This window comes from Centrocercus urophasianus, unplaced genomic scaffold, assembly GCF_019232065.1.
Source record: "Centrocercus urophasianus isolate 14NV4802_14NV808 unplaced genomic scaffold, USGS_Curo_1.0 seq_11, whole genome shotgun sequence".
In the NCBI taxonomy this organism is placed as follows: domain Eukaryota; kingdom Metazoa; phylum Chordata; class Aves; order Galliformes; family Phasianidae; genus Centrocercus; species Centrocercus urophasianus.
In genome coordinates, this window is record NW_024884253.1 from 21,595,822 (window position 1) to 21,620,676 (window position 24,855).

Genomic DNA, 24,855 nt, shown 5'->3' on the forward strand with positions numbered 1-24,855 from the left:
TATTCAGGTCAGTCTCCTATCACTTGCATTTCAAACTATTTTACTTTCTCAAGTCACAACTCTCTTGTGATGAAATCATAACTTGAATTCCGTTACTCCATATCTTGTTTACTAATTCCCTGATAAGCTCCTCTCACCACACTTACCATTCAGTGCATCACACAGTCTCTTTTCCACATTACAACCAATCAGTTCTTCCACTGCTTCCTTTGTAAGTGCCCTGTCAAGATTTGTTCCACTTCAACACCAAAGCAAAGCACTGGCCTTGTGGCTTGGAAGCAAGATATCACTGTAGCAACTCAATGTACTTGTTATACTGCATGTTTTTTCTTCTTTTCCTCCTCCTCCATAGATGTTGAGTTACTGTACCAAGTTCCTGCCAAAAGTTAACTTTACAGGAGAGCGATTCCTTTTGAAAGGAAAGACAGGGCTGCCTCTTTTGTCCTGACTCAGCATGCTGGGAACAAAATGAGGACCAACTGCAGAAAGAGACATTTGTAATGCCTTCTCCAGAACATAAACAGAGTGAATGTGCAGCTGGCCTGCTAGTAGCAACAGAGCCTAAGCCTTTGCTCTTAATTTGGCAGAAAGGGCTGTGGTGCCTGCAATGGGAGAGAGGATTTTCTTTTCGCCACACCCCTTTGCCCAATTCAAGAACACCAATGCTAAGATACAGCAGCTGAGTTGAGGACAGAACCAATTAAAATTTTACTTTCAGAAAATATCCAGAGGACTCTTGATGCAGTATATGCAGACTTTTATAGGTTCATCTCAACCGTGACCATTACACTTCTAATACAGAAAGCAAGACCATGAGCTGAACAAATTCAAAGAGAAATGTTTTACTGAGGCATAGGAAAATACAGAATTAACTAAGATCTACATCACAAACCAACTTCAAACATATATAACAAAACCACTGAATGAAGGACTTAACACTGGGTTCCTGAGACTTCCACCACGCTTGCAGATTCTGTGGTTAAAAAAGCCACCAATCTTCTCAGAAACGTGCTGTGCAGCATTGTACACCAAAATACAGGATGCTGTTATACAACCAAGCATCTGGAGAGATTAATTCTGATGAAAAAAATCTCTAGGATAAAAGCTATTTAATAGAATGAGGATGATGGCAGAGGAGACTGCTGGATTTGTGCAACTGAATCAAGCTAGATGTTAGGAAGTATTATTTTGCTAAAAAACAAGTATTTTGCACTTAAAGTTTGATCTTAAGAGATGCTGAGTACAAAGCTCCCCACCAAAAAAACAGAGCAGTACATTTGCAAAGAGGGAGGACTAAAATGACCCAGCACCATCCAAGAATGCATCTCTTAATAGTATTAAAGAGAAAGAATTCAGTGAAGTTACATTGGAGGGTGTCCTAAGAGATACAGTGAATGTGAATAAAGGGGCTCTCAGACCCCCATGGCAGTGACAGCTGTGGCCGGTAACAGAGAGAGCAGGAGGAAGACAATGCCAAGCTCAGAGCACAGCGAAAGTGCTTGGCTGAGTTAGAAATAATAACCATGTAAGAGTTCTATCTGTTGGAAAGCCATTCTCCTACTACTCAGAGTCACTTCAGGTTGGATATTAGGAAAAACTTCTTTACAGAAAGGTTGTTAAGCACTGCAATAGGCTCCCCAGGGAGGTGGTTGAGCTGCCATCCCTGAATGCGCTTCAAATCTGCCTGGATGTGGTGCTCAGGGACAAGATTTAGCAGAGGGCTGATAGTTAGGGTAGTATGGTCAGGTTGTGGTTGGACTTGATGATCTTCAAGGTCTTTTCCAACCTGGAGCTTTTCTAGGATTCTAAAGCTCAACTTCAACATTTAGTTAAATAATTTCTCTACTACAGGTCTAATTTTATCATTTTGAAATGCTACATAAACACTAGGTAATTAAGGAAGCTGAAGCTTTTCCTGACAGTTTTCTTACATCCAAATATATGCAGTCATTCTTTTAGCTATGAGGCATCATAGCACAAAAAGTTTGCACTTTGCCCTAAACAGAATTGCTTAATTGATACACAATGTATTTGCTGAAATGACTTTACTGCTTTGGAGTACAAAGGTTTTTTTGGGAGTTGGTTTTGGATTTTTGTCACTAAGGTATAAAGCCTTACAAGTATCCATTAGCACAGAATTTGTCCGAGAAGAACTCTACCACACTACTGTTATTACAAAAAAAGAGACAAGGAAAGTAATCTCAGACAAGGACAGATGACTTGGCAGATGTGTGAAGCAGAGTTATCAGCCTAGTATTCCAAGAACAAATTTCACTACTGCCAGCAAGCTGACAGCTACAGTTCGTGCACATCCGCTACTTCCCATGAACAGCAGTTTGTACAGTTTGCAGAAGTGTGAAGGCAGACACTTCACAATTCTACCAAGTCATTAAAGAGAGGAAAAAAAAAGCAGCAATCCAAACTTCATGCTAAGAAAATTTTAATATGTTTTTTTCCAAGTTCTAATATATAAATACAACGGTAATAATGTATTCCTCTTTTGTAAGCTCGGGTGAAATATATTGAAGTCCACTTTCCGTATGTTATATAAATAATCATCTAAAGCAACCTAGAAAAGAAAAGAAAAAAAGGCTTAGTCCGTGTGGTGCACGCAGCTAATTGGGCATTAAATTTAAAGTGATACATGCAACCAGATTAGGGATTCAAGAAGGCTTGACAGTATGTCTGTTTCAGCATGTGTAGTGTAGCCATCACATTCGAAGAAAACACAAAAAACAACTTTTGAGAAGACAAGCATTACCTTTCACTAGACAAGATTTTGGCCCCTTACATTAGAAAGATTGTCTAAGAGTACAGACAGCACTAGAGAAATTCTGTAGTTAAAAGAGTAAAAGTTTTGCTCAAATTACAAGGTTCCACAGTAGTATCTACATAAAGTCTTGAATAAGTTTCAGGTATTACGCTTTCCTGTGAACGTATAAAGTATTAGTTAACAATTTTAATTAATTAGTTTAAGCTTCATTTGAGCCTCTACTTTTCACAAACGTATCAGCACAAAAGCAAGGTCATCATTTCAACACTGCATGATATCACACCCACCGTATGGTAGAAAGCAGGATATGCCTTCACAGGAACCTTCTTACTGAAAGATCTAGCCTGAAAGTAAATGGGATAAGATGGAAAGGAACTTAAAAAAAAAAAAAAAAAAAAAAAAAAGTACTTATCAGAAGAGTTTAATGTTTCAGACTAAATATAAAGTCCTATATATAATGCTTAGAGCCAACAAAATGTGCTGTTCTCTGACATACAGAAACTACTGTGGGTAAACCAGCACCATCCCTCAATGTACACAAAGTAATTATGCAAAAAAGTGTACTACGTTGGGAGATCCTTCCTAGAATTCTTTAACCTTCTGACAACCTTACAGCTTGCATAATAATATAACAATGTAAATTAGCATCCCTCGGTTCCTGCAAAGTTCCAAGTTGCATCTGTTTTAATAAATATGGCATCATCTTTATTAAAATATGGCACTATATCAAATAGTTCTTTGCATCCCAAGAGACAGAACCGATGGACCAGAAATGCATTTCTCTGAGTGGATCTTTTTGGGTCAGTCTTACCATCAGTTCCAGAAGTCCAATTATGCTCTACGTTCATGAGACTCTGCAAGTATCTCAGTGCCTCAGGCCCTCAGTGTCTGTGTGCAAACACTGCACACTAAATCACGGCTGAATCAACTCCACAGTTTAAATGCACATGCAAGTCAGCTACAGCAAATCTTCCTGTAGGGCTTAATTATAAATATAGAATCCCTCCTTGTTTCATCTCTTCTTACATGCTAAAACAACAAGCAAACAAAAATACTCTTCACAAATACTGGTGAGCATTTATGAGTCTCTGTTAGTTTTCCATGGTTCCTCCCATATAACTGAGAAAACATGGCTAAAACTTTAGGAGGGAAAAATACTGAATCTTTTCAGATGGCAAATTATTTTAAAAATCTAAGATGAAATTAACGTGCATACGTGTAAAAGGAAACTTACCTTCTCTGATCTAGCTTACTATTGCTATTTGTAAGAGCAAAGGAAAAAAGTAATCTTGCTTGTCTTAACTCAGAATGGGTCTGCATGACTGCCATTTAGAAAGCATCTTATCTTCCCTGGCAAACTGATGTGCCATAATTGAGATAAAGGCAAAAGGCCAAAAGGAGTCCTCTTGGGAAAATGCAGAAGATAGTACTGAAGAGAAAGATGGGGAACAAGTGAAGACTGCTGACACATTTCAAAGGGCTGTGTGGGACTGACACAGCACCTTCATCATATGCTTTTATTCTGATAAAACACAACGTTCCTAAAGAAAACCACAACCTTCGTTGTCTTACTTTGCCCTCTGCTGGTCAGCGGTATCAACAGCATCAAAAAGAGCTGACCATGCTTCAGAAACTTCTCTCACAAGATTAAGTGCCACTTTACTACAATATATTTCACATAATATCCCTGAGATTTATTTAGCGTTTTCAGATTGTTCCTTCTGACTGTGAAATAGGCATAACAACTGTTATCCTTATCCTCCAAAGCACGTGTGGCTCATGTAAGTCCTGTGACTGTTAAAACCTCTGCAGGTTTAAACTTCACCACTCCCTGTAACTCCAAGTCAGAGGGCGAGTGGCTGATAACATGCTTAAGCAAAACAAAATGGCAATTTTATACAGGAGAACTGGTGCATTTAAAGGCACTAAGTCACTACATCTACCTGAAGTCTTGAGATATCATCCATTAGGGAAAAAGCATCTGTATCTTACACAAAGACTCTCTGATGATTAAGGAGGCTAATACCCTATTATACTGCCAATTTCAAGCGGTTTGAACACTTCAGAAACTCTCTACTGCCCGTTATTCTTCACGGATGATGATGGAGTTTGGTAGTGTGTATTAAGAGATCTTTTTAAATTAAGATTACTGAATAATATGCTAGCGTTGCTCCAACTTGGCTTCCTTCTGTTCATGTTTTCTGCACAGCCTCCAATGATGTAATCACATCCACAGAGCCCTCCTTGCATAACATGGGCAAGGAATGGGGTAGGGAGGAAAAGGAGTAAGGTTCTGACTGCTCACTTCAGCAGCAGTTTGACATGGAGGGATGGGGGACCATCACAGTGAGAATGGTCACACAGTCACATTATTTGAAAAGCTCTGAAGAGGTGAATTTTCTTTGCTTCTTTCCCAAAGCTTTTGTGCAATATCAGCAACAAAATTTTAAACAGCTGCACAATAAATGCACACTGCTCGTTTTTTCTACACCTGCTGTCACTGATTTGAGGCATTGCAGGCCAAACTCTTAGCATTTTTGTAATGACAACTGCAACCCAACAGGTTTCAGGCCCTGTACACTGCAGGTGGTACAGTAGGGAAAAAAGAAGAAAAAAAAAGAAAAAAGAGGTTTCTGCTTGAACACTGATGTGGGCAGTTTTGACCTTCCATTTTCTTTGCCTCTTTTTCAAACTTTTCAATTAACAGCTTCCTTGGGAACAGGACAACAAAAGCTGAGACATCAGGTGAAACAGCATGAAGACAAACACATCTAATACAGGTTATAAATAGTCTGTATTAAAAATAAAGCCTGAAGCTACATATTTTTGACCCCTAAAAATTAATCAGCTAACCAACAACACAAAGAACAAACCAGGGATGCCTTATTTTACCTTCAGAAAAATGAAAATTAAGAAGGGCTCTCCTGCCTATATTGCAGAAGATACTTTGTGATTGGCCAACATTGTAATTGAGGATTATATTTGTGATGCAAATGCAGAGAACTTCAACATTTCCTTACTTTGAAGCAGTATCTTTTCAGACTCCTTGTGTTTGATGCGATACTTGAAGTACATGTGTACACGTACTGCTGACAAAGAAAACTCTTTGCAGTGCTTCCTGCAAGTTTTATTTTCCAGATAAAGGCAGACTAACAGTGCACTGCTGATGAAGCATTCTTTTGCTTTTTGCATCAGGTTCTGAGTGCAGCTAAAGTAACAGCAATTATTATTTAAAAAAAAAAGAAAAAAAAAAAAGACTATGCAGGTCTTCAGAATTCATTATCTACTGCTCCAAGCAAGAAGCACCCTTCCTAATGCACCTGGCTATGAGCCTAAAAAGAAATAAACAGAATACACATTTCCCAACACAGTTCTGTGCACGTCTGGTCACACTGAGAAATGAAACCCCCTCTCCCAAATACTAACCCAGCAGTCAGAGCCAAAATGTCACAGCTCTCCCGCTGTGCTGTGAGGTACCATATGTGCAAGTCCTTCCTATGGTGCTGATACCATTCTGGCTCGTTCTTGCACTTACAATAGTCTGCTCAAAGTTTCTCTCCCAGTAATAAGGCTGTTAGGCAGTACTTATATACATGCAACTGCACCTGGCTGTGAGAAAACTGCCTCCTGTACCTACAGATAAATATAATATCCTTACAGAAGTAGCTGTAAAATACTTAAAGGTTTGAAACTTCTCTCAAAGTAATTTAGGTTAAAATATCTGAAGACTTCTAACAATACATTCACAGTGCTTTGCAAAGGACAGCATCAACTATGTTTTTCAAAAGAAAGAAAAGGGGGAAGGAATCTCACGTGTTCTAGGTGAACATGGGCCTGGCTGGCAATGTCATAGATTACATCTCTCACATTTTTCTCTTGCTTGCATCTTATGAAATCCTCTTGTGAAACTCCATGCTAGACACAGGAAGGAAAAGCAAGTAGTAAAAAAAACTCTCAACAAATATCACGTTTCCATTTTAGCTTCACAAAAGATAGGAAAATTCAAAAGCCTGTCCCAGCAACCAAACTACTGACCTAAGCCTGAAAAAGCCCAAGTGTGTTCTGCTGCTGCCCCTCCCTGCAACTCCTCTAATTTTTTTTGTCACTTACTTGGAAAACAATTCAAGAGAATAAAAGAACATTTGAAACTGACCCTCTCTCTGCATGGACTTGTTCCCTAAATACACTGCGGTCAGACAGACAACCGTGTTAAGCTTTAAAGTTTTGGGAAGTTACATCAACTTAAACATACTCCAGAAAACCATAGAAAGTGCAACAAAGCCAGCAACAGTTAACACAGAAGCCATGTTTACTTCGGGATTGGCAATGCCAGATGTGCAAAATACAAACATTTTAAAAAGCATTCTCTGACTGCAGTAACCAGGAAGATAAAATACAGTACATTCAGAACTGCACCAGTTTCCTGTTCTCAACAACGTTCAGACATGAAAACTGTATAAAGTAGGCAAGTGAGCCTCCAGAAGTACAGATTCAAGTACAACCCCGCAATACTTGCCTGCAGCTGAAATGCTGACACAGAAGGGACACAAGCTGTTAGCCTGTCCCCTGATCTTTGACTACACAGTTTCACTGTACAACACCTTCCACAGCAGGGATGACTGAATTTTTAGCCTACAGACTTCTTCCTGCAGTCCCAGAAACCTGACCTACATTAGTGACTGCGCCTTTCGCAGACTACTTAAGTGACTAAACTTCAAATCAAAACTTTCAACTGTACTGAAATTACATACAGTAAAGACCAGAAGTGCCTTAAGCATCACCATAATGACATAAACTTCGCTCAAGCACAAGAATGGCATTAACATTTAAAAATACAGAGTGGAGATAAAGGAGTAACTGCTGCCATGGCTACAAATGGCTCCAAAACATTAATGAAAAAATATAAGCTTTAATTCCAGTTTACCCAAATTGCAAGAGCTACTAGGTTCCAATGCAAACTAGGTGTACAGTTCAAACTGGAGAACCATATGCCATCTCATACAGCAATATATGGAAGGTATGGTTATAGCTATCAAGTGTGTAAGGCCAAAAAAAGAAAGGAACACCAGAACATTTATAAAAAGGTAATGTAAAGAGAAACTTGAGAAGATTGGCAGAAGTCCCCAATCTGCATGAGTATTTCTACATTTTAACAGAAAAGTTCCTGAAAGATGAAATACTACCAGATTTAACAAAAGACTAGAAAATGGGGAAACAAAAAAAAAAAAACCCAACAACATTCTGATGCTTCCTGAAGCTCATTCCTCTCACTTCATATCTACAAAACCACTGGGCTGCAGCAGAAACCACACCACGAAGAAAAAAGAAAAAAAAAGCCTGCTGTTTCTGTGCTAATAAATTACAAACTCCTATCTAGTGTTGAGAGATGCAGTTAGATACAACATTGTTCAGTTCCAGGTAACTTGTTTCTCTTACCAACATACAAATGTCCATGGGCAGAAAGACCTTTCGTCTTGTACAGTGATACGGAGTAGCTCTCAAACAGGTAACGATGCCTTGTGCTTTCCCAATGTGACTGGCTGCGTGGTCAGCATGGATGTCCTTCACACCTGAAATGGCACAAACAGCAATTCTTACTGTCAGACCTCTTGAGGAGTCTTCTTCAGTCATTTTTAAGGAAAGCTAACAAGTGCACTGATGCATTACAGAGCTGCTTATGTTCATAACCTGCCTTGAGACCTCACCTCAGAGGTGCAAAGCAGTAGGGAATGCACTGATTCCTGTCCAGATGCTATCCATTGCTACACAGAGCCATTTACACTGGCATACCTTCTTTCAGGATAGCAACATTCCAAGAACAGTTTGCCCTGCCAGAGAAATCATTCAAGTGTGAGATTCCTGACCAGCATTATGCTTACAGCGCGGTTTCACCCATTAGCTGCAGCTGATTCAGCAGTGTCCCAAAGCTAAGGAGAATGGCCATATGCTTCCCCCATATGTCTGCCACCTCCCTCGTGCTGCCAGGGGTAATGAGATAGCAGCAGGGTAAACCAGTACAGCTAACTTTGGTTCCTGCCTGGCTACTAAATGAGACAAGAGGATGGTGACTGGGGTAAAGCAGCATCATCCTTCTTCATGGCAAGACCATATAATATTGGCTTATACTGATCACAGGGCTGAACCAGATAAAATGAAAATTTAAAGGAAAATAAGGAAAACTGAAATTCACGAGAGTTCTAACAGAAGCAACATTCCACAAAGACAGAAATGAGGATACCAGATCAGTGAGCCTACCTGACAGATGGAAAGGATACCAGATATAGCGGATTCATTGCCTGAGCCTTGCCTGAGTTTCAACCCTTTGGAAATAGTGTGTACAGGCAGACTATGTGGAGTTACTATGGCAATGGTGGTAGAGAGCAGACTTTGGAAGATAAGTTTATAAGTCAAAATGAGCCTGAGAAGAGAAGTAACCCAAAATCAGTAGAACGAAGCAGCACTACTACAAGAAAGATACACACCACCTGGAGATGGCAGGAGTAAAGAAGCTAAAAAAGCACGAGAAATTTAGCAAAGAAGACTTGGTCTATGTAGTATAGAAAAGACTGCTGATGAGAAATATCTAGACTATGTTCAGTTAATTTCACCATTTTTGAAAGAATACACAGGATAATTGCTTAACGTACAGCGAAGGAGATTCTTGCTAAGATATTTTGTTAAATTGTCACACTTAAGAGAAGTTAAACATGACAGGAAGCCACAGAAAATGTGGAATCCCCACTTCAGATTTCAAGAACAGGATCATCTGACTTTCAACAGAAGTGAGCCAAACATCCTTCAGTATTAAAGACATTTCTCAGCAGGAAGACGATGATATTTTCCATAGTCCTACATTTCTACAATCAAAAGCTCAAAGACATTTGCAAGATTTCACTGAATCCCTACTGAGAAAGCAAATATTAGATGTTAAGATGTGGGTTCTTCATTTCCTCCTGAAAAGAATGTGCTCTTTCTACTACTCTTTTTTCCGTTCTTTCAACGTCAGCTTTGACATCCCATCAGATGACTCTGATGTTGCGACTACAACATTCATGCTAAATATTATGCTACTAATAAATAAACACCAGCTTTCTCACATCTGAGCTCACACAGGCAACAGTGCCATGATGCAGTGCACAATCTCAAAGAAAATCGTCCTCTTCTTCACCTCAAGTGAGCAGTTCTTTTCCAATCTGTGAGTATTCTACTACGCAACATTAGCTTTAAACCACAAGGATCATATTGTCTTCGTTGCCTTTTTTCCTAGCTATTCATTTATTGATAGTGAATCTGCTTTTAGGAAGGAGAGAGGATTCAAGCCCAAGTTAGCAACCAAGGGAAGCTTATAGGTTTGGAACTGGAAGTGTTTCAGAATAGCCAGTGTATATCACTGCAGTAGAGAACAATAGCTGCTGATTAACTACAGTGCTCTGTGTTCTACCAAGTGGAACAAACAGAAAACACAGTAAAGAGCTGAATTTACCACACCCCATAGTAGGGGCAAGAAGAACAGAACAGTAGAAAACTACTGTGAACTTTCCACTGAGTTATCTTCTAAGGAGTGTATGTAGTTTTAAGAGCTGCACTAAGATTCCAGGTTTATGGTTGAGCGTCCAGAAAAAAACTCATGTGAGAACTTCTACCGAAATGAAAATTGGGTGGAAAAAGAGTTGTTTTTAGGGTTATTTTTTTGTTTGTTTGTTTTTTGCAACAGTGTATGCATACCAGCATTAATGAGTCATCAACGAAATCTAAAAATGGGGAAGCACCTACCCAGCATTTCCAACATGAGGTATAAGAGAGCACTCTGAGTGTTCTCAGCATATGCTTCAAGCTCCTGGATGTTACGGTATGCTCTATCATCCAAATTCTTCTCCTGTAATTTGAACACAGAACTTCAGTAAAAAGTAAGTATAACTGCTATTCGTGCCAGCTACTTGTTCACATTAGCCTAATCCTCTATTAGCAAGAACAGGTAACATTAAGAGAGATGAAAGGAGTATATACTGATAGAAACAGGCACTGAAGCCCATAGCAACTCTGCGACTGTACAGATAAGTAGATATAACCACAACTAAGTCTTGTAACTGGAGCAATTACAACCTCTTGCAATGACAAATCAAAATTTTTCAGAAAAAAGTGATACTGCCAATAAAAACCATTTTATTGTATTCTTAACTATTGAATTGCTAATTTTAATACTTTGTTAGCATCTGAAGAATGGAAAATAAACAGGAATATATACTTTAGAACACACACACAAAACAAGACAAAATAAATCAATCCATCACACATGAGTTTCAAAGTCACATGCAAGCACTCCCCAGTACAGAATTTCTGACATTATTCTTCCTGTCCTAGTGGCTTTTGTGGCTAAAATCTACCAGTTTTAACATTTAAAACTCTCAAGTCTTTCATAGCAATGACACTGAAAGTAAGTGACCATCAATTTGCTCACAGTGTAACTTCACAAGATACCAGCTTCAGCAGCAAAGCTACTTCAAGGAATTCCTGCCCTCAGTCTTGCCCTCGTGCCCGAGTTGGTAGCAGCATCACTGTATCTGTGAAATTCTCTCTCTTTTTCTCCTCCTATAGGGTGGGTATTTTTAGATTCACATTATCTTACAGCTCGGACTTAGAGCACGCAAGGGAGAAAGACAGCAAAGTATGGCAGCAAAGTTCAGACAGGTTTCAGCCAATTTTGAGGTTTTATACCTGTGACTCTTCACAAGATAAGGCAATTTAGGGGCAAAACTGACATGGTAATATAAGAGATGAAAAAGAACACAAAGATGCCAAGAGCAGGACTGGAATGGCATGAAAAGAGGCTGTGAATGAGGTTTGCTTCTTACACAACTTCATTTCCATTTCTGTTCAAACGCAGTTTTCCAGAATTTTTAATAGTTGTACATAGAGACCTTAACATTTAATATCACCAGACAGGACTTCCCTCAGTTACAAACAGAAAGGCCAGGTGTAACTCACCACGGATTACTACTACAGGAAACTACTTTAAATCAGAAACTAAGGTCTGCAGTATAAAAATGGGAGCACAGATACATTATCAGAGCAGAGAACAAAAAAGATTCACACTCACAAGCTCTGCTTTAAATTCTGAAGGGATTCTATTACCTTTTTGGCCAAGAAGAGCAGAAATTGTAAGAATTGTAAGAAATTGTAAGAATCAAGGGAGAATTAAAAGGAAATTAAAAGTGTTCTTCGCAGGAGAAATACCATTGTCTGAAACAGATGAATTACTTATCCTTTGGTTTTACACACAAACATGAAATTATGGGGAAAAAGTCTAATATGATTGAAAAGAGAATGAGACTTTGAATGGTAAATACTTACTCTTTCATCAATGATCTTCGTGAACCACATTTTAGACAAGTTATGCCTCTTAACTGCCTGAAAATTATATTAAAAAAATGCTGTTAGTGTATAAAAAATGATGGCACTATTGCATTATGACAGCTGAAAACTATTTTTGATAGTACTTTTTCACAAGGCCTGTATTCACTGAATCAAACTGGTAAGTTAATGAAAAAAGGAGAATCTTCAAATATAAAAATTGTCTAATTGGCATTTGCTTCGACTTCATACACACAAGAAAATGAAATCTTGGATATTAATTAACTAAAAGCATTTCTGTAACAAAATACATAACTTATTGCATATTACAGTTTAGGGATACTTAAGTGGGTTTTGTTTTTTTGCTTTTATTAAAGCATTTCATATTCACACATCTTATTTTGGCTCTTAACTTGCACTTGCCTTGCTTAATACAACTCTTCAACTTCTCTTCAGTCCTCTGACTTACACCCATCCATCCATCCATGCACACACACTCCTCCAAACCTACATGGATTCTGCAGACCACACTGTCAGCAAGACTATAATCATACATATTTATATTTAAAACCAAAACTTATGGGGCAGATTTCTCAATCTTCACCCTTACAGTTCACTACCTACTTCTGTACACACATTATATTTGTAAGTATCTTTCCAAGTTTGGTAAAACTAGGTCTTATTGCTGATTCAGCTAACTGTGCTTTGGGGAAACACCAGGTGTGCAAAAAAGTGAGTTCTAAGTTACACCTACGCATCAGTTTGGCTTCTCACTTATTCATCTGAGGAGTGAGCTGGCAAATAAAGTCCCTGTAACAGTCCAAGCTCTGCTGAATTACCCTACGTGTGTGTTACATCCATTTTAAGCTACCATCATTCAACTAAGTTCTCATTTTTCAAATTCTCATTTTGCCCAGAAATAAGCAGAGGACCAGAGCTCACTTTGCATTGGTTCAAAATGGATATACATGTAAGAACAAATAGAACAAGGTTGCCACCTAAATTTATATTCAAGTTGCTAAGAGTTGAGCCATTCACAGTTCTAGAAATATTTTTACAGACTATTTATTCTTCACTAGCATGCACAATCCAGAATTGAGAATACTCTCAGAATCCAAATTTGGGTATTCTGCAATACACAAAACTTTTTGAAAAGTTTAACATAATGAATCAGTATTTCTGGAAAATCAGAACTGTCTGCATTCAAACTCAACAGTGGGAACAGAGTGTACTCAAAATATACTGTGTGAAAGGCATGCTAGTTCTGTTAACAGCTCTGCAATACCTAACAGCCCAGATGTCTTAATCTTACTTTCTCAGAACTGCAACGATACTCATAAAGATTTGCAAAGTTACACTCCTCAAATAAGTCATTCTTGGGGTATTTGCTGAAATACAGAAGCTAAATCGTATCTAGAGTGCAGAGGTCTCCAGGACAGGCTGTGCTGCAGCCCATTACAGTGCTCTGCAGCAGTCAGAGGTAGCAGAGCTCCCAGAAATACTTTCAGACCTTTTCCCAACACCTTACTTCACAACCTATTCTATTTGGATTGTCTTCTATCAGAGAAGCCACACGTAAGGTCAAGACTTACTATACAGATAGGCCAATTCTTTCTTCTACTACAAAAACAACTTCCTGTGTGAGAACAGAGCATGACTAGCACTCCTAGCTGGTGGCAAAGGCTGCAATTTATATCTGAACTATGTTTGTTGAAAGTTAATCTTTAGCCAACAAACATTTCTGCCCCACGCTGATATACACATAAGCAGCCTGAAATTAGAAGTAGTGGAAAGAATACATACAATCATATCCAAAACCAATTTGTACCTACTCTACTCAGACAATTAAAATTGAGGATGTTTTCAGAAACAAAAATAAACTTGACAAAAAAAGCAAGTTCCTCCTTGGAAAGGAGACAAGCATTTGGGGAGAAAACAATCCATTTCTGGGCAGTTTGCCATACACTGAAACAGAAAGAATAAAAAAAAAATATTCAAAGGCACAGACAGATTGACACGCAGAACTATCAATACTGCATTCTAATGTTTGTATTAAAGATGGAGCACTGGTGATATTTTAATACCCATAATTCAGCAAAAAAGGCTTGCAACATTTGCCAGTCTTCATTCTAACTGTATGGACACCTGGTTGTGGCAGTGGCACACTTTATAAGAGCTAAAGACACCCATGGATAGCTCTGCACCTCCTAAAAATGACTGACTGGAAGGTGTTCTTCCTTTATTTTACTTCCTGGCTTCACCTGTGTTTTCCCTTGCTTAAGCAAACAGTATCTTGTTTAAATCCAATTTTAACCCACGTATTGACAGAGGAACAAATGTTGACTTATGCTTTATTTCACACTTGAGGGAAGAACAACCAGGGACAGGCCACAGTTTCAGCACTTTCAACAGTCATTCAAAGAAGATTTGAAAAGAACTCATTTTTGTGCTCTCAGAGGTGCAACAGAGAACTAACGTTAAAACACTCCAGTCCCACAGGATCTGCATTGTTCCAACCCAGCATTACAGTGGGAGTCAGGGATTTTTAATGCAAAGAAAGCAAATGAATACTTGGATGAAGAGTCCATATTTGTCTGTCTGCTTTTCAACTGGTCATACAACTACCTACCTAAGGGATCTACGTTAAAAGTGTATTCAGCTATGGAGACCTAGACAAACTGCAGCTTCTCTGTCCAGGAGCCCAGAGAGCCCCAGTTTAAACACAAGATCTGATCTTACAGAACCTTTCAAAAAAGCACCTGCTGTAAGGCTTAAGACTTGATGTGACCTGTGGCCCTAAGATGACCAGCTAGCACCATACAGAGTTGCTATCTCTGAAGAAACTCAACTCAACGTGACTCTGAAAATCTGATCTACTAGCTCTGAAGTTCAACCTGCTCTAAGTAGGAACATGGTCTAGACGACGACCCGAGGCCCATGCCAATTAAATTATTCTGTGACTCTAAATCATGATCACGGAGAGATCAATTTATAACGCCTTCAGTTATCTGATGAACTTCCCAATGGCAGCTCTACTTAGAAATAAAAAATTTGTACAGAAATTTTCTTCTTCAGCCGTGACTCGAAGAGGAACAGGTCTGTGGGCGTACTTTGTGAGTAATGTTCTGGTGCTTGCTAGAATTCACATACAGATGTCTTGGTAAAAATAAACTTTTAAGTTCACAAGTACATTTCCTGTTACTCAACAGACACAAAAGGATCTGCACAGATTATCATATGAATAGAAGTCATCAAGCAACCCTTTAGCAAGCAGAGAGGCAGTATGAAGATTCTCTCTGTTACCCAGTAACTGGGTATGAAGGTCTTGGGCTTTTCCTCATACACAATTTGCTGGATTAATCCCTGTGCTTTGCCTCCTGTCTTTTTGTAAAACTTGCTCTTCAGGCAGGACCAGCACTCGCTTAGGAAAGATACATCTGACAGTGGGATTGTGTGCACACTCAGTAAGTTGCCAACAGCATCACACTGTGTGGTGAGGTCAACATACTGGAGGGAAGTGACAATCCAGGATGACCTCAACAGACTCAAGAGATGGACCCATGCGAACCTCATGGAGTTCAGAAGGGCCAAATGATAGGCCAAACAAATGGACTGGGACAATCCCAAACACAATACTGGCTGGGCAGAAAACTGATTGAGAGCAACAGTGCAGAGAAGGACTTGTGAGTTTTGGTCAATGAGAAACCCAGTATGAGTCAACAGCGTGCACCTGTAGCCCAGAAAGCCACCTGCACTGCATTAAAAGCAGCATGGCCAGCAGGGTAAGGGAGCTGATAGTCCTGCTCCACTTCGTTCTCACTAGAACCCACCTGCAGTACTGCATCCAGGCCTGGGACCCCTAGCATAAGAAAGATGTGGAGCCACTGGAGTGGGCTCAGAGGAGCCTATGAGGACTCTGCAAGGTCTGGAGCACCTCTCCTACCAGAAAGCTGAGTAAGCTGGGCTTCTTCACTCCTTCAGAAGCATTCCAGAGACACATTACAGTGGCCTTGCAGTACCTAAAGGAGGCCTTATGGGAAAGATAGCGAGAGGCTTTTTATCAGAGAAATGTAACAAGGGGTAATGGTTTTAAACTAAAAAAAGGAACATTTAGATTAGACTATAGGAAGTTCTCTACTATGAGAATAGTGAGACACTGGAAAAGGCTGCCCACAGAAGCTGTGGATATCTCATTGCTGCACTGTTTAAGCAACCTGGCCTAGTGGAAGACGTCCCTGCACGTAAGCAGCAGGGTTGGAACTGGATCCTATCCAACTCAAGCCATTCTGTGATTCCATGATTTCAACTAGGTCACACCTAAATATCCTCCTTCTCTGATTCTATTCTGTAATTGTAGGTGAGAAGGTACCATACAGACATGCACACCCTTTACATTAACTGTAAAATAATTACATTAAATAATTTACATTAACTGTAAAATAATAGTTAATAATGCAACACAATACATAGAAAACATTTTTTCTCACAGCAGTATTTTCATCAAGTGAACTTCAGGATAACAAAGATGTATCTTACCCTCCACAGTGCTACAGCAACTGGCTGATGTGGTGGGTTATTGCTGTATATATCTTCTACAGCTTTCCTCCAGAACTGCATTCGCATCAAACCTGTAGTCTTCTGAGTTATGGAGTCTTTAATCTGGAAAGGATACATCTGGAGTGAAATTCACAGTCTCCTTAAGGCACTATGGTCTGCCTCTACTGAAAACTCAGACAGAGAAACAGACTAACTCACTAGGAAAAGGGCTCTGTTCTCAGTTTGCTCACTCCTAATGAAACTTACAACCACTACAGAGAATAAATAAAAATGAAATATTCACCACAAGGTGACTTTGGAACACACAGAGTTTAAGTCCAAGACAATTCCCACCTTGGCGTTCTTCTCAGGATAAGAAGCAGTGGTAACAGCAGTGAGGGAGGGAAGCACTATAGGCTGCCAGAAGCACAGCCCACAGAGGCTTATCACAGGGTTTGCTGAGTAAGCACATATCTTCAACTGCTCTGCTTCCTTCTGGCAAGTGCCACAAACTTCTGTGGTTGCATTAGAAGTTTCTGGCTATCCAGCAAAGGTGAGAGACTGCAGCCACTCCCATACCACAAATCTAACTTCTCTCTTAGTATTTCCTTTACTTTGCTTTTACCAGCATCTGACTCCTTCACTCAAAATTTTGATGGGCGTTTTACAAATAGGGGTTAGCTACACTTTTCTAATGCACTCAGTGCTTTTGAAGCCAGCACAGATGCAATCACATACCAGTACCACAGCCTGTTTGTTATCACATAATTTTGAAAATACATAGCATAAAGAAGAGTCACAACATCTATACACATGAACAAAATAAAGTGGGGGGACAATTTTCCAAGGGCCACTCAAAACTAGAGGTTTGTACTGACTTTTTTCATTGCCCTTTATAGTATGAAAAGTTAATCTCAGCAAAACACCAGCTGCTTGTTAAATAACAGTTCTGAAACTCTAAATTACACATTCCCAGAGTTCACAAGTATATTTTAATACCTGCCTGAGCCAGTTCCACATTGAATGCTCTCAAGGCAAAAGCAGAGGTTCGAGATTCTGCAGGCAACAGCAGAGAACACAGAAACCCTTCATAGTCACGCTTTCTATAAAAGGACAAAAAGAATGGATATATTATTTATAGCTCCATGCAAATCAGGCATGCTGTTGCTTAGTTTAGGGCTCCTAAAATAGTAGCAGCGAGTTACAGTTCAAAAGTCCAATTTTTTGCAAAAGCAGCACCTTTTAAGCTTATTTTGAAATAAGGCAGGCTCCAAGAGGGGGGAATGCAATCTGAACTCTCAATGCACTGCCCAAATCCAGATCTCAAGATATTCGGCTAAAGGCATGGAACAAGCTTGTAGAAGAACTGCAAACAGAATCCAGACTCTCTGATTTCCAGACTTCTGTTCTAAATATGAAACCACATTTTGTTGAAAGACCACACGTTGAAGCTCAACAGAAGAGCAATGGATTAACCATTACATTTTGGTTTATTGACAACTATACTAAAAGTATAAGAACTCTGGCACTTGCTGTCAATCTAAACTGGTATACTTTTGTTTGGCCGCTTGGGAGCGCCATTAAATGAAGAACAATCAGAGCACAGGGAGAATGATTATGAACTGCAAAATCATACGTAGGTGTAACTACCAGAAACACTTGGTCACCTCAGAAATGCTCACTTCCCTGATTTGAGCAATGGTTTGTGTACTTTTGATAAGCTAGGAACGTGATTCTTCAAGAGAACAAAAGTAGTAACTCCGAGTTATGCCTTAAGAGCAGAGCAGCAAGCGTCTAGTTAAATATTTACTCATTTTCATGAAGTTTGTCCTTAAATGTACTCCTATTTCTTTTGAATGTGAGCTTAAGATAGCAAAACCAAACCGGGGGTAGTACTGGGGTTGCTATTTTAGCATGAAACAAAAAGGAAATGAAATTTAACAGCTGTTCTTACCCTCTAAACACACAACAGCTGATAACAAGCAAATACTTAAGAATTCTCATAATACTTCTGGAACTTGTGTTAGAGCCTGAAGCCACAAATATCAACCAAAAAAGGCATTTCTGGCTTTCAGCCACATTCGTAATAGAATCACAGAGTCATAGAATGGCCTGGGTCGAAAAGGACCACAAAGATCATCCAGTTTCAACCCCCTGCTATGTGCAGGGTCACCAGCCACCAGACCAGGCTGCCCAGAGCCACATCCAGCCTGGCCTTGAATGCCTCCAGGGATGGGGCATCCACAACCTCCTTGGGCAACCTGTTCCAGTGTGTCACCACCCTCTGAGTGAAAAACTTCCTCCTAATATCTAACCTAAATCTCCCCATCTCAGTTTAAAACCATTCCCCCTTGTCCTATTACTGTCCACCCTCGTAAACAGCTGTTAATTAAAAAACAAACGCATCAAACCTTCCTCAGTTTAAGACAATTTCTGCAAAGCATTATCAGCTCAAAACCAAGGAACTGTTTCTGAACAGACTGTAAAAACAGCCCGTACTGCCCAACCTGGGCAGAGCTGTAAAGCTTTCATGCCCCAGGAAGAAAGTTTTTATTGTAATAAACAAATGAGAGCTGCCTGCACCGCCCGAAGCGATTTATTTCTGTTCGACCCCCTCGGCCTTTTCATTCCCCGGAGCTGTTACGATTCCCATGCCAATCGGCGTGGGAATCAACAGCGGCGACGTCAAAAGCACAAGCACACTTCATTTCACTACCCTGAATGCTTGTGAGCTGCCATAAGTAGTCTGTTTTTAACAGAATAAAAGGGGAAAAAAAAAAAAAAAAAGAGGAGTCACATCCATCTTATCTTCCGTGACTGGGACCGACCCGCCCCCCGCAGCCCCATCCCCGGCCGGGCCGGGCCGCCCTCCCCGCGTCGCACAGCAGCTCTCCCCACCCCCGAGGCGGGCTAGGAGCGGCCCGGCCTCCCCACGCCGCACTCACCGCAGCAGCTCGGCGCAGTACTGCGCTTCTCCGCCGGGCTCCGGCCTGCTCCAGCCCGCCGCCGCCGCCCTCCCGCCTCGCGGCCACGACAGCCCGCCGCGGGCCCCCACCGCCCTCAGCACACGGGGAAACGACGCAGACCGCAGCCCGCCCGCAGCCGTGGCGGCCGCCATGCTATCCGCAGCGCCGCGTCGTTCCGCCCCTGCCGTCAGTCAGCCCCAGCCCACGGGGCGGCCCCTTCCTCACCCCGCGCCGGGGAGCGCACGGATCGAGGGGGTCGATAGGCGGCGCCCGAGAACGCGCGGTGACGGCCCGGGTGTTGGAGGGCCGCGTGGCCTTTTGTTGTCCTGCAAATGGCCTCCGCAGTTGACTGCTGTGGCGGGTCGAGCCGGGCGCCGCTGCTCCTCGCAGCGTGAGGCCTCACACAGTCACCCGCTGAGCCTGGAGGGGCGAGGTGATGAAATCTCTTCTTGCAGCAGACCCAAACTCTGACTGGAGGCGTTCACAGAAGGCCACTGCCAGGCAACGCAGCACTGGTACCACACGCGGGATGAGGCTTCAGGGGAGACCAGGCTCTACACGAGCCTTCTGCCGTCCTGGCATCCTCATAGGATGGCTTGGCTTGGAAAGAATCGCAAGCTCACCGAGTTCTTAGCTGTGGGCAGGGCTGCTGCCCACCGGATCATTGCACAGAGCCCCATGTAGCCTGGGCTTGGAACACATCCAGGAATGGGGCACCCACAGCTTCTCTGGGCAGCTGTGCCAGGCCCTCACCACCGTCACAGTGAAAATTTTCCTTGACAACTAATATAACTCTTCTGGTTTAAAACCGCCCCCTTTTCTTATCACTATCAGACCATGTAAAAAGTCGGTCTCCCCTCTGCTTATAAGCTGACCTTATGTAATGGAAGGTCACACTGAAGTCTCCCCTGTGCCTTCTCCAGGCTGAACAAGGCCAGCTCCCTCAGCCTGTCTTTGTAGAAGAGGTTCTCCAGCCCTCTCCTTGTCCTTGTGCCCTCCTCTGGACTGCGTCCATCACTTAAGGATGCAGTCACAGAGGATGACTTAAAAGCCTTTGGGTGCAGGCTGGGACACTGCTGGACCTTGTGCTGGACACAGCCTGTCTGCAGTGCTAGCTCACAGTGCAGTCATTTTAGTCCTGTAGTCACAAGCAGAGCAGCTGTGCTCTCTCCAAGTTTGGCCTAGATGAGGATGAACCAATACGTTAACATAAAGCTTGCTATGCTTAAGAACTGTCTTATCTTAAAACTACACCAAACCGAACTGTGTGTAGTTACTAGTAGAAGCAGCAGCAGCAGCTGAGCTTTCTGTCCTCAGCCTTGCCATCCTGCTTCCAGTTTCACTGCTCTGTTTTGCTGAGTTAGTCCTGTAGCAATCTGGTGGTGTGAATCAGTTCACTGTGAGAACCAGCAGGGAAAGCGAGGAGGATCTCCTGATCATGTCCAGTAATATACATGTTTGTTAGCAGAGCTAACTGAACTGGAGCCACACAGTGCATGTGGGGCAAGCTTTGAGTGGGCAGCAACATTCAAGTCACAAGACTTCTGTTTGGAAATGAGAGCAAGCTTTTATTTTGTGTCATGGCAAGACAACACAGGGGAGAGGAGGAAAGGAAGCCTGGGAATCTCACCCCAACCTTATTTATTTTATTGATTAGTGGCTCTTGTGGGTTTATGCTGAGTCTTTATTCTTCCCTTTTCCTCTGTTCTTTCCCTCGTCTCTAAAGTTCTCTTTGTCTCAAAACTCTGGACCTTGTTTTGAATCCCTGCTCTGCCTTGAGCAGGAATTATGTTTGTCAGGGCACCCAAAGGAGGTCATTTAGCTTTGGTAGATTTCTGGGTGGAGGCTGAAACTGCTGTTGTTTAAGTTTTCAGAGAGAACCCCTAGATAAATGAATCCAGCTCTTTCAGCTGCTGCCAATTCCTGGCAGAAAGGTTACATAAACATACTCTAAACCTCAAGGGTATTATAAATAAATCTTATAAAATATTAAATTTTGTTAATCTCTGAATGAACCAAAACACTGCTAAACTGATTTAAACCCTTAGTAAGAAAAGAATTAACCAGGTGTCTTATAAAAGTCCTGACCTCTTTCTCAGCGCACTGACATTTGTTTCTGGTCATTCTGCACCCTCACCGTTCTCATTAAATTACTTTTTTTTTTTCACTTTAAACAAAAACTTCACACACCATGAATAATTAACAAAAAGCTTCTTCAAGTCTGTATTGATTGTAGCACTAGCGGAACTGCTAGTGACAACAGTGACTGGTTTAGGCAGAGATAATTCACTTGCTTTAAAATGGGATTTCAGGGGGAAAAAATATCGGAAAATACCAATCAGTTATAACCAACAACTCTTATAGATATGCAGATAGTACTTGTCAGCATATAAATGGGAGAGACCCTGAGCTATCCCATGCTAGCCAAGCAGAGCCTGAAATATGAGAGGCCTACTTGTATTCAGGTGCTAGTGCCCAAAAAGTCATCATACAGAAGATAAAGGAAGAAGAGACCCACCTCAGGATATCCAACAGGCTGAGGTACTGGCTGGAAGATGAGAGACACCAGCATCCTAACCTGTAACAACAAGAGAAGAAATAAGAATGGGGACCTGCGCTTGTATGGGCAAGGATATATTCCTGCCCCATCTCATTTTCCTCTGCTGAATAATCCTGGATTCATTCCAGTATGAGAGTTGAGGAAAAAATCTTTGTGGAGTAGCCATAGTATTTCCTGTCCAGTTGCATGCCACAGGTAACAGGCATGTGGCAGTTATTTTGTACCTGAACTACAAAAAATACTCAGCCAAAAATCTTTGTTTTAAGGGAGTACACTAACAAAACATGACTAACTGCAGTCGTTCCATTCCTGGCCACAGAATAATACATTCATGCATGTGGTAACAAGCAGTGAGCTACATTAAAATGCACTTATCCCATTTTACGTGGTTTAAATAATAAAGTCTTTAATTGCAAAGTAGATAAAAAGTTTCAAAATGACGTTGCAGTGAAGGGGTTTCATCTTTGTTGCTGCTGCATGTGTTTATTTTTTGTGGTTTTGCCTGTAGATAAATGTGTTTATAAACATTTCTTATTACCATTTTGCACTCCCCAGTTTCAATCACAGATGAAAACTGCAAGAGGTGCTATACTAATGACAGTGGAGAACAAAGGTCTCGAATTTATGAAGCATGAGAACCACTGTGTGCTTCTCTGGCTGTGTGCTGAAGGACTGAACTGAGTGTCCTGAGTGAAAGCAAACAGCTCTTTTTTCCATGTCCACTGACACCTTTGCCAACCATGGGCACACTCCACTGCACTCAGCAGGAATTGCTGCCCACCTGGTATTCTCAAACCTCCTGCAGTTTTACGTGAGGATCAGTTTTACTCCCTGGATAGGGATAGGTGGATCTCTCAATGCACTTCAAATATGCCATCAAGCACATTTATGGATGTTAACTAGCTTTCAGTTATTTCTGATTCAGGCTGCAAAGCTGTGAGTGAAGCAGTGGGTATTCAGGTCATGCAACTTCTGTTGCACGATACCTTTCAATACCTATCTTTTCTTAGGATAGTCTCTTATCTCTTTTTAGCCAGTGGAGCAAAACAGGACTTCTGCAGAGAGTAACTCAGAATAAGGGTATAGTATCACACACAGATCATTCTAATTAACCTCAGACTCTCTCCTAATTGTGGGTTACTAATCCTCTCTGACCAAGAACCTCTCCAGAGCTGTACCACATTCTCTGAGCACACAGGCAGAAGCAGGACGTGGAGCCAGATATTCAAGGGCTTAGCACATAGCTGCTCGGCTTCCACTTTGACATCAAAATGAGGATTTCAGAACTGAGAAGGCATTGCTATTTATCTAAGGCATTCCTTTGAAAACCCAGCTCTCTGTGGGGACAATGGACTCTCTTCAGAATTTTGGCTCTGGTTTTTCAAGAGCCACCCTGAAAACTCAATATTGTCATGAGAGATGACTTATCTGTCTGCCCTTGCGCAGAAGCGCAGGCCTACGCAAACACAACTTGGTTCCATGTTGTTGCCTGGGGTGATATCAGATGCAAATACAGGGAGTATTTGAATGGAATTCACAAAGTGTATGCTTTTAAGATAAAGCAGAGCCAAGTCCTGCCGCTGCTGCTTTGGATGCAAATGTATTTGTAATGAACTCTGGTTTTGTACGTGTCCCTTATCTTGCACCTGTTATCATCTTTGTTGTAGAAAGCTTACAGGTAAGCTTGCCAAATGATACGCCCCATCTGTGCTACCTGGATAAACACTGCTAGCAAGAAACATGCAAACTGAAAAGCCACAAGTTCTTGATGGACAGGTACCAGTGCTATTTCTCCAGCTAGCAAGGACAAAGTCTTTGTGTTCCTTCAACAAGTTGCCAGCCTTTTCTTGTTTGAAATTCTTGTGAAGTTGTTGGGAGGGAGATGAGAAAGAGGGAGCTGGAAGCATGCAGTCTGGTTTTTGGCATGCAGATGAAGTCAGTCTCAAACAAAACAAGGATTTCAGTAGAATCTACAAAGTGAATGTTTTTTAGCCAGTGCTAAGCTAGAGTTGTATTGGGGGCAGTTATGTTTGTTGTGAATGCTTGTTTTGATCTTGCAACCTGAACTAGCAGTTGGATGGAGGAAAGGTGAATAATAGAAAAGTGCATCACTGGAGCTTGTTCCTAAGAAGACTGGAAATAAATACCAGCAGGTATTCATGGTGAAAGTCCTACAGCTTTCCAGTGAAGAAAATACAGTAGGGGAGAACAGTTTGTTCTGGGAGCTTATCATGTTCCACTGAGACCTTTACATTTTCCTGTGTTATTTCATTTTAGGAACTTGTGAGAGGAAGAACTACTGAGTAACTAATGTACAAGGCTGGTAGCTTGGATGTGGAGGCCTATCACTGAGTTCCTGTGGGCAACACTTGTACTCTCAGATGGTCACATCTGAGAGCAGCTGACACTCTGGCCCCTGCACCAAGCCATTTTAACCGACTTGCATACTTAGTGCCCAAATCCCAAGGCCTTTTGGATGTAGAGGACACATCACTACTGCATATTAGCAGGGACACAGGGAGATATGAGACATATCCCACCAAGGAAACATCCTTGGGCTTGCTGCCACCTTTGCTACCTGAGGCAAAGAGGATGAGACCAGCAGCACTCGGTGTGCCTGGGTACAGACCGCTCCCTGCTCTGCCATTCATGGGCTGCCTCGCACTCCC

General features: G+C 41.3%; 1 protein-coding gene across 3 annotated transcripts; it reads right to left on the reverse strand.

The window, feature by feature from the left end:
* Positions 1-826: 826 nt before the first annotated feature.
* On the reverse strand, positions 827-19,778 carry NDUFAF6 (NADH:ubiquinone oxidoreductase complex assembly factor 6). 3 transcript variants are annotated; one of them, XM_042808686.1, is made up of 9 exons: positions 19,606-19,778; positions 17,664-17,763; positions 16,661-16,783; positions 12,125-12,181; positions 10,547-10,649; positions 8,210-8,343; positions 6,587-6,688; positions 3,061-3,117; positions 827-2,569 (listed from the first exon to the last, which is right to left on the reverse strand). In XM_042808686.1, exons 1-9 carry the CDS (start codon positions 19,776-19,778, stop codon positions 2,441-2,443), a joined length of 978 nt encoding a protein of 325 aa, XP_042664620.1. In that variant the 3' UTR covers positions 827-2,440. The 3 variants fall into 3 exon arrangements, with proteins under 3 accessions (XP_042664620.1, XP_042664621.1, XP_042664622.1); XM_042808687.1 differs by lacking the exon at positions 19,606-19,778 and having other exon boundaries at positions 17,660-17,758; XM_042808688.1 differs by lacking the exons at positions 17,664-17,763; positions 19,606-19,778 and adding an exon at positions 17,015-17,039.
* Between the last annotated feature and the right edge of the window lie 5,077 nt (positions 19,779-24,855).